Source organism: Gordionus sp. m RMFG-2023, chromosome 4 (genome assembly GCF_954871325.1).
Source record: "Gordionus sp. m RMFG-2023 chromosome 4, tfGorSpeb1-WG-v2, whole genome shotgun sequence".
Taxonomy (NCBI): domain Eukaryota; kingdom Metazoa; phylum Nematomorpha; class Gordioida; order Chordodea; family Parachordodidae; genus Gordionus; species Gordionus sp. m RMFG-2023.
Genome location: NC_088778.1, coordinates 18,795,543 through 18,806,402, shown reverse-complemented (window position 1 = coordinate 18,806,402; position 10,860 = coordinate 18,795,543). Strand labels below are relative to the sequence as shown.

Here is a 10,860-nt window from a genome sequence, read left to right as displayed (position 1 = left end):
CGAGGTCACTATTAGCTTAGAGCTGGCCAAGAGATTGCTATCATCCTTGGATAGCCCATGAGGTAATCCAAATCCCTACATCGGATAAGATGTAGTTTCAACCCAAATATGGCTACATCTGGCTCACGGAAGCCCCAATAGTTTTGCATAAGTCACGTGATTTAAGAGCCCAACATCCTTATATCTTTAGGTCTTAATTAGTCAGGTATATTTATCAGTTTCCATTTTCACAATGTCAAAATAAGCCAGCTTCTATCAGTAACCCTTTTCTCAATGTCCAAATTCCATAATCCATAAACCAATCTCCATGTTTTCCCATATAATTGTTCCAATAATGTCCATTTTACAAAGAGTAATAAATTTCCATATTTCCATAAGTAAAAGATTGTACCATCATATTTCCTCAAGTAATAGATTATACCGTATTATCTTATACATCCAAATGATTATTAAATTATTCTCAACAGATTTCCACAAACCATATTCCCATAATTAATAGATTATACCATATTATCATATACATCCAAATGATTGTTAAATTATTATCAACAGATTTCCACAAACCATATTTCCATAAGTAATAGATTATACCATATTATCATATACATCCAAATGATTGTTAAATTATTATCAACAGATTTCCACAAACCATATTTTAATAAGTAATAGATTATACCATTTTATCATATACATCCAAATGATTGTTAAATTATTATTAACAGATTTCTACATATTCATAATTTTATCTTTCTCATTTTTAATAATTGCTTGCATTCATTCTTCTGGAATTTCAAGAATAATCAATTATTGTTTTTCATAATTCATCTTTCAAGACAAGATTAAGATTGCATAATAATAAATTCATAGACCATTAATGTATTTTCCAAATAATATCATAGTTTAATACCATTGAAATGATATTTTCCAATAATTTTCCTTAGTTAATTAGATAAAACCCAATGGCTTCATATTATATGTTCTTTTTTTTCGTCGCCAATTATACAATTGGCTTTCTGACATTTTATTCCACCATTTTCACAATAGAAAATAAATATATGAATAAATGCATATATATAATGTTAGGAAGTTTATCGTACATAATTATTATACTCATCATACATTATTATAAAACATAATAAAATATCCATATATATAATCATTTATAACTGACAAATATAATACATAATATGTAAATAAAATATTATAATAAATTACTCCTTTACTACACCGTCCACTATAATAAAATGGGTATACATCATGTATAGAATCTATACATTAATGAATATACAGATGCACGCTCCAACTTCTGTGGGTAATGAAATTGCACTTAGTGTAATTTCTGGAGTGGTAATGAATGAATGATTGGGAAATCAAGGTGTAGATCGCCAAATTCAACAAAGTTAGAGAACATTTTAAAAAATTCGTGAGCTCGTTATTAAATTATAATGGGTATATATTATTTTTTATATTTTCCCACTCTAAAGGTATTTATCATTTTTTATATTTGTGAATCTAAAAGTGGATATTTAACATTTTTATTTTTTTGCACATTTAATAAGCATTTATCCTACCCTTTTTAATCAATATTATTTTAAATGCATTTATTATTTTTGGTTAAAGATGTGCACTAACTATGACATGCCGATTTCAATGGGTAAATATTTGACCAAAAAAAAGTTTCAACTATTTTTTATATAATAAAATGACATAGGTAACATTTAAATAAATTAAATAAATGTTATTTATTATATAATCAAAAGAAGATTAGATTATATTGTCAACATAGCTGATTTTATAATTATCAATAAACATATATCTATTGTTGTTAAATTGCTTGATTTAAGCCGATTTTTAAAAACGGCTAACTCAATATTATAGCCAGAAAAATATTGCCCAAGTCTCAATATTTTGCTAATAGATGTTCAAACCTTTCTGCCATCTATGACTAAAATCTCAAGGATTGTGTAATATTGTTCTGGATAAAATATTGAGTTAGCCTTTTTAAAAAATCGACTCAAATCAAGCCATTTAACAACACTACATATATCTATTATAATTAACTATTATCAGAGGGAAAAGTGACATCCTTGTTCTTGGGGGGGGGGGGGGTGGTTAGGCAAACCAGATGGTTAAAATATAATGTCCTCATAGTCCAAAATCATTTCTATCTATCTAATGGGGGGACCTGATTTTTCTTAAGTTTTAGATAGCTGCGAATAATATTTTTGAACAAATGGTCTGGCCCATTAAGGCATGTAGTCCAAATTTTTTATAAGGCTGGATGAATGAAATCTAAATATTTATTTTATATTTTAATGTTATGCGCTAAATTTAAATATTTAGTAATAACTTTCATAATTTAATTATCTATTTTATTCTATTGGAAATAAATATATTTCTACTTCCTTTTTTTAAGATTTTTTTTTTTATAAATTCTAATTGTCATATTAGATAAAAAAAGGGAAATAGGAAGTAATATTACATTAATCATTTTTGGATGGGCCAGGCCTATATTATTGATGAATTACCGACTGGACTGATGGGTACGCCTTGCAGGAAAGTAAGCCTCAAACTGACTAAAAAAAATTATCATATTTTAAATTTTTCTAAAAATATTATACAGTCATTATTCATCAAATCATTTATTCTGCCTTCATCAAATTATTCAACCACTTTAAAAACCCTAGATTAAATATTATTTAACACTTGTCATGAAAAATAATAATTATCAATTTACAAGGAAAGAGGGTGGGGATTTCCCCTTGGCAAATTTGTAGATTTTTTTAACATATCTCATTACAACTCACTTTTTTCCCACTCCTAAATAAAATTATGTCAATATTTTTTTAAATAATTTATCAGAAATAAGCATTTAGAACTAAATTTGTTTAAATCCAATATTATTAAAAATATCTATGCACGAGAAATTACTTGTGATTTTTTTTGGTAGATAGTTTTTGATAGATTACATATTTGACTCTATCTGAAATATTAGATTATATTATTTGTTAATTTTGACCATTTTTACCTCTTTTCACTAAACAAAATATTTATGATTTTATTTCTCCTTATATTTTTATTTTTTGAATTTCACTTAATTCTTATTTCTTTTTGGCAATCAAATTTTTTAAAATTATTTTGCATATCAAATTAATTTAATATAATTAAGATGCATATATAAAGCAGAGCCTAGCCATGAATTTTTATCTAAGGGTGGGTGGAAGCTGTTTACTTAGGGGAGGGGGTTGATATTTTTTGAAATAGAACATAGTAGGCACTCATAGAACTTTTTTGCTATAATTTGTAAATGATGATTTTGATTTTTAAATTTTAACATAAATGAATTAAAAACTAAATTCTATATTATTTTTTTTCTATAAGCCATACTAAATTTTGTTTACGTCGATCATCTATCTCTTATCTAGTGCTTGATAGAACTCTTAGAGAATGAGGTCTCACAAAAAGCGGTTAATACATGAAGATGGCTCTATGTAGCATTTATACAATTCTTTAAATGCAGAATGAATATTTTTTATACATAATATTTACAATATATTTTCAAAATTTTATTACTTATTATGTAAATAGATTAATGTTATTACTTATTATATAAATAAGTGATTTTTCAATAAAAATATTTTATATACTATTAGAATTGCAATTGAATTGAATATTAACTATAACTGATCATTATAATATTTTTAAATGACATATATTTTATGTTATGGTATAGTTAAATTATAGATGTTATATTATTAAATATATTAAAAATTAAAACCATTGGTATCTAATACAAAATTAGATAAGATATCGGATCAGTAATCGGCGGATATCAAATCAATATCGGGGATATCGGATCAAAGTGACCTCCAAAAAGTGGTATCAGTACACCCCTAGTTCAGATATATTTTTAAATTCCTTGAAAACATCCAAAAATTAACCCTTTCTTATATGACTACTCAAATGAAAAATTTTACAGTATCCAAAAATCAGATTATAAATTTTATATTACTGGTAAGAAGTTGACTGATAACTGATACAGAATATTTGAAAAACATTTGGAAATGCATTTTTGTATGGGTAGAGAAATTTGGCAAAATCTGATGTAACAAATATTTAATTTTTCTAAACTTTTAACAAATTATTTTTTAACAATCTCAATTTCAATTATTAATTCCTCATCAGTAATATTGGTTGCCAATAAAGATTTTAATTTTTTTATGTCTAGAAAATTGAAATGGCCATCTGATTTAAATTTTATTTAAATTTGCTAATTAGTTTATACAAAAAAATTGGAAAAATCTTTTAGTCTTATGATCCACTTCTATATATTCTGCAATTATATTGTTTCCCAAGGCCCCTGTATACAAGAAATTTATTCCAGTTGGTAAAACCCGTTTTGGTATAGATTTGATTCTCATTCTTTAAGTTATAGATCTTACAGGAAGGTAAAAAAAATGGCCTTAGCTTCAAGTAATTATTCAACCTATACGTATTTATAAAACTTTAAAGAAAATATTCTTTCATTATTAGTATTATTGTTAAATAGACCGATTTGATTCGATTTTTAAAAACGACCCGATTAAGATTTTAGATAGAATAATATAACCAAACCTTGTCATTTGGCAAATGGATGTCCACATCTTTCTGCCATCTGTTAGAAAAATCTTCAAACTTACATAATATTATTTTGGTTATAATTTTGATTGTGCCGTTTTTTAAAGGCCCGAATCGGGCTTTTTAACACCACTAGATGTTGGCCTATTTGGTGATACCTGATTTAAATCAGTTGTAAAATATTTGGTATAAGAATAACTTAAAAATCTAACCTATCCATTTTGTTTTTGCAAGCTCAGGCTCATTTTCCTTATTCTGAATCTTGGCCTCTTTATTATTTTCATTCTTCCACCAAATTAATAACTATATTTACATTTTCTCCTTCCTCATTAAAATATGAGATGCTTTGGTGCTATAAGGTGTTTCAGTAGATATGAATAAATAGTTTTTTTTAATACCGTTAATGGTTTGAACAATAGTTATTTCTCTCCCATTACATTCTTATTTTTAAAAAATTTATCAATAAAATAATATGGAACCAAAAAAAATTTTGGGAAGGGGCAATTGTAAATTTTTTTCCCTAAAATAGACCTAGAATTGGGCCTGTTAAAACATGATAGAAAATTATAATCATCCTTGTTTAAGCCCATCTAAAAACGTTCTACAAAGTAATTATAATCTTATAATAATTCTTTTTTAAAGAACTCCAATTGATGTCCTTTTCACAATCAAATGGATTTGAATCCATGAGGTTAAAATATGCAAATAAAATATTATTACATTTCCCTCTCTTCAAAAAAAAAGATTAAATTTCACACCCTTGATTTTCAATTTAAAAAATGTATTTATATAATAATTTAGATCATCATTGCTTAAATGATAGTATCCTTAGCCTCAAATTTTTAGAAAATAATCTCCTTATCGCATCTTTAAAATATTTTCTGAAATTAAGATGTTTAGTTTTGACATTGTCTCTCTTTATAATACTTTTATTCTTTATTATATATCCTTTAAGTACGATTTAAGTTTTATTATCTTCAAAATGTTATGTTTCCTAAATTTTTTATCACTTTTAATATTGACTATTAGAATTTCTTTGTACTTTGTGATTAATGTATTTTATTTGTAAGATTCAATGAATTTATAATTTTATTATTTTCTTTAATATTTGTATCCTTAATTTCTTCAATTACAAGTATTTCTTTAAATTTTATTATATGATTTATATCTTTTAATTTATAAGATTCTATTTTATCATCATATATGAATTGTCTAGAAATTATTTAAAAATTTTTAGTTATAACTTAAAATTTTTTAATTAGTTTAGTACTATATATGTCCATAGCATTTGGTATTTTAAGTTCCTTAAAAATTTCCCTATTTATCCAATTAGCGTTTTTCTATTTTTGATAAAGATCAGAATCATAATCAGCGATAAATAAATCAGGTATTTTTTCTAAATCAACATATTTTATTTCAAAATTTTATTACTTGTTTATGAACATTTTCATTCTTATTATGAATATAAGATTGTTCGTTATATTAATAATTATTTTTATTAAAATTTTTATGATTATGAATTTTTATAATTATATTCATTATAATTTTAATTGATTACTCTTATAATAATTACCTGAATTATTTCTATTATGACAATTACTATTTTAATTTTTATATTGATTATTCTTATAATTTCCTGGATTATTTCTATTATGAAAATTACTAGTATTACTAGTACAACTTTTTTATAATGAGTTTTAGAATGAAAATGGTCAATATTATTATATAATGATTTTTTATATTCGTAATACCCTTTTATCATTATGAATTCATGATTAGTTAATTTCAACATTTGTTCATAATTCAAGAAATCAAAAAAATGAAAAATATAATCAGGTAAGTTATTAGAAAATCAACTGTTATTTCATTGTTTAATAAATATTCTTCAAATGCATTCATTTATATCCACTATGATTGATTAATATTTATGTTATAAGTTATTTTATGTTAAAAGTTATGACTTGTAATTTAATTTATAATAACTTTTCTTTTTATGAGCATTTGGAATTGTTTGTAAATCTTCATTGTAAGAGTATAAAAATAAAAAGTTAGGCTCAATTAAATATACAAAAATAAGAAAAGGTAAATACAAAGTTAATAGTCTAATTTTCATTATTCAACAGAAACAAAACACTTTTTGGCCCTAAAAGGTGCAGGGATGCAAAAATGTTCTTGTTCCAGGCCTCTGTAGAGTCATAATAATATTAATCAACTTAATTTTTGAAAACAAATAGTTTTGCTATAACTGACTTATTAAGTACATTAATCTGATTTATAAAAAAAATAGTTGTAGATCTTTGACAAATCAAATGGAAATTTGTAGAAATAGGATATCACCAATAATTACGGAAGATATAGCTCAATATTTTATATATTTATTTAGGCGAAGTTATCGGGAAATGGTATTATCAAGAAGGCTTCACTCAAATATCAAGGATCATAAGATAGTTAGTTTTTTTATTAATTTAATATTTTAGGTTTGTACATTTAACCCTTTCGCGCCCTTGAGTACTCTTCCTATCTTTTAAATAATATACTTTGTTTATATTAAGCCCGTTGATGCTTTTTGAATTCATGATTTATTTAACCCATTACTGGTCAAGGTTAGAATTACTAGACCAAAATTTGATTTTTTAAAAATGAATATTGTTTATTTTTATCTAACTAAAACATATTATTAAAATAATTTGTGAAAAATAATTAAATGAGTTTTTTAATACATTGTTAGAAACATTATTAACGTTGTATATTTCCAAAACTAATATAATCGTCTTCCTCAACATAAGAGGATGGAATTTTCTTTTGAGTTAAGAGGGGCCATCTAAAAGCATATGATGAAAATATTTTTTTCCATACTACATGCTACCCATCTATTTTTAAAATAAGGATATGAGGGAGTTGTTAAAAAAACTTTCCATCTAAAATTGTTAAATGGCATGTGGATGTGGACGTTGTTAGTATTACAGATTCTTAATTTCTCGATGTCATGTCACAAATATAAATAAATAAATTGTTAATTTGCATTTAAAATTCATTAGAACAAAAAATAAAAAAGTATTTGTATTTATTTTTCAGAAATCTTCTTGGACCGGGCTGGAAATGTTGTGCAAAATATTTTACAGGCCAGGCCAGAGTCTGATGATAATTTTCCTTCTGAAAAAATTATTATGGGCCAGGCTGAACAACATGTACTAAATATATTTTATAATTGGCAGGACTAGCCAATTAATTGTTATATAATTATATTAAATATTATATAATTAAAAATATTATTTTTATTACTCTCAGCAAGGATCAAACTTATTATTTTATGACATTCCAGATTTTAAAAAGCTTGTTCATAAAAGTATCTTACCATGTTTTTGTAAATTTTAAGGAAAATTGAAAAATATCAATTGAATATCTACTTTGCAGCATTTTGCTATTATTAATTGGCTATAATTTAATTTACTTTTTAAATGAACCTCCAGTTTTCATAAAATTATTTTTACCTTTAGATCCAGCCCAAATTTGTAACATTTTTAGGTCCAGCCTGGTTTGTAAATATTTTTATTTTTATGCCCAACCCCGATTTTTATATTAATAAACAAAAATAAATTATTTAATATATTTCGATACCTTGGTATCTAACGGGGTAAGTGGAGATAAAATAATGGTTGTTTCTCATGTCCTCATCACAATTAGATACTTGTATCTTGATAATTTTGACATACCTTTATGAAAAACACCTCTGACATTACATAAACGACACCTGAAATATATTGTGTCCTTTTCTATTATCCTTTCTATATTCTTTCTTTTAATGGCATAATATATATTTTTATGACTTGAATATAGGCCTATTTAAAAAATATTCGAATCGAATAATGACGAATTTAATTATTTAGTTTTGTTCGAATACTAATCAATTATTCGATTCATATACAACTAATTTTCTGGTATTTATTAAATTGTTCTTAATAAAATCTAATCATTTGTCATTTCTATTTAACCTGACAATTTGACAGGAATGTGATTATCTCATATAAATAAATATAAATTATCACATCTCATAAGATAGGAAAATTTCTGATTCATTCATCATCAAATAAAGGTAAAATTTATTATTCGTCCATCATTTAAAAAAAAAGAAAATTCTTATTCCACGTCATTCTTGACGGGCAATCAGCTAGTAACTTATATTTTTGAAAACGGGTTCTTAAAAATCCCTAAAATATATGTAAATTTAAGGCAAGGTCACAACAGGCATTATTTTTTTTGTTATTTATCCTAAAAATGGATTAATATTTCCTCCATATATAACTTCACAATGGCTTTCTTTATTTCCTTGTGTCCAACTCTTGAATCCAGCAATTATCAGAAATTTTTTGTCTATGGTTTGCTCATTCCTTTAAGTAGATCGGAAATGAAATAATTGAGCTATTAAAATTAGAGACCTTCATGGTTCTTGATTTATTCATCAGCCTCCAGTCCAGGTCAGCAGTAAAAATAATTTGCAGGCCCATTCCATATTTAATAAAAAAATTCAAACCCAAGCCCATCATAAGTTTCAAAAATTTTGCCCAAGCCCATATCCAAAAATTTAATTTATTGCTTTAAATGAAAATAAACAATATTTAAGTGTATTTACTATTTAGGCAGCAATCACTTTGTTTGCAATACTGAAATTTATTATCATTAGAAGAAAAAAAATGTATATTTTAAGTTCGTCAGGCTAAATTTAAATGAATTTTTTTTAGGGTTTTTATTAAAAACCCAGTCCTGACCCAGGCACATTAGTAAATATATTATTTATCCTAAAAAAATGGATTAATATTTCCTCCATATATACACTTCACAATGGCTTTCTTTATTTCCTTGTGTCCAACAAATCCAGCAATTATCAGAAATTTTTCATCTATATACATAAATTTGCAATTGCTATCAGCTAAACCAAGCATTTGATTTAAAATATCTATAAATGTAAAAAAGGGTTCTAGATTTTTTAGGAGTTTTTATTTTTATGTGCCTAGCATCTAATGAGCCAAGGCAGTTTGGAAATCCATGTTTCTCAAAATATTCTTGTGCAATCTAAAATATATTAATATCTAATTTCAATACCTTCTCACAATATTCTCTAGTCTGGCATATGAATATCTTTTAAAGTTTTTCATATAGCATCACATACCTCTGGAATGATGGTAGCAATGATGGTTTGCCTATTCTTTGGATAGAAATAAATAGTGTTTACTCTGTGTTCAGCAACAAATATTTTAAAAATATATTATATGTTCGCCATATTATACATCACGTGGGAAACATTAATGGCTTAAAATTGCTATGATGATTATCATTGGACAAATATTTTTTAAAAGAACACTATTGGTTAAATTTGATTGACGTTTTTTGATGATATAATACATTATCGACCAATTATTTCAATAACTTGGCTTAGTATTATATAAATTATAATATATAACTTTTTACCAGAATTGAATAAATTTTTTGCAAATCTGAATTCAAATATAGCAAGTGGAAGTAAAATGAAATTATATAATTTATATTCGACTAAATTATTATATTTATTTATTTTAGTAATAAAAAAAATCTTATGTTTTTATATTATAAAATTTTTTAAATAAATTCTAACCTAATAAGATTGATAAACATTCTTTTAATGCATACTAGTTAATTATATCAAAATATTTATTCCCCAATGATATTTTAGAGGTCAAATACTTCTCCGGTCAATTGACCGACATGCCAACCCTGGTTAAAATAATTAATACGATGACAGGGCCATATAGGGGGGAGGGGGAGAAATCAGACATTTTTAGGAGCCGCCAAATATTTTATAATTTTATTCAATTATTTTTAGCCTCTTGAAAAATAACATTTTTTTTTTGTAAAAAATCCATGTATAATTTTTTAAAAAGGTTTGGTATGTCTAGCCATATGTATTATAAAAAAAATTTGATTTTTATGAACTCATTAAAATATTATTATGGTGTCGCTAGATAAACAAAAGAATTTTCTCGTCCTTTAGAATGAAGAAAATTTATTTACATTTAGATTATTTGCATTCACTTTTTATACAAATCATAACTACCAATCATTATATTACACTCAGATAACTATCCTCTAATTTAATCGTTCAACAAGTCTGATAATTGAAATATATTTGTATTGAGCTTAGTTTGTAAACACGTGAATATTTTGTTTCCCAGGTATTGAGATTGATTTATTAAATTGGCCTTATCTTTT

The 10,860-nt window shown here is 24.9% G+C and overlaps 1 protein-coding gene across 4 annotated transcripts in view; it reads left to right on the top strand.

Annotated features, from left to right (window-relative positions):
• Positions 1-1,565: 1,565 nt before the first annotated feature.
• LOC135929181 (putative uncharacterized protein DDB_G0282133) overlaps positions 1,566-10,860 on the top strand; it is a 71,761-nt gene continuing 62,466 nt past the window's right edge. The window contains exons 1-2 of one of the 4 annotated variants that reach the window (XM_065465722.1): positions 1,566-1,676; positions 6,905-7,064. In XM_065465722.1, coding sequence (XP_065321794.1) covers positions 1,621-1,676; positions 6,905-7,064 — 216 coding nt within the window. In that variant the 5' untranslated portion in view covers positions 1,566-1,620. Of the gene's footprint in view, positions 1,677-4,387; positions 4,474-6,904; positions 7,065-10,860 lie in introns of those variants that run through there. The other 3 variants (XM_065465724.1, XM_065465723.1, XM_065465726.1) reach the window with 3 other exon arrangements.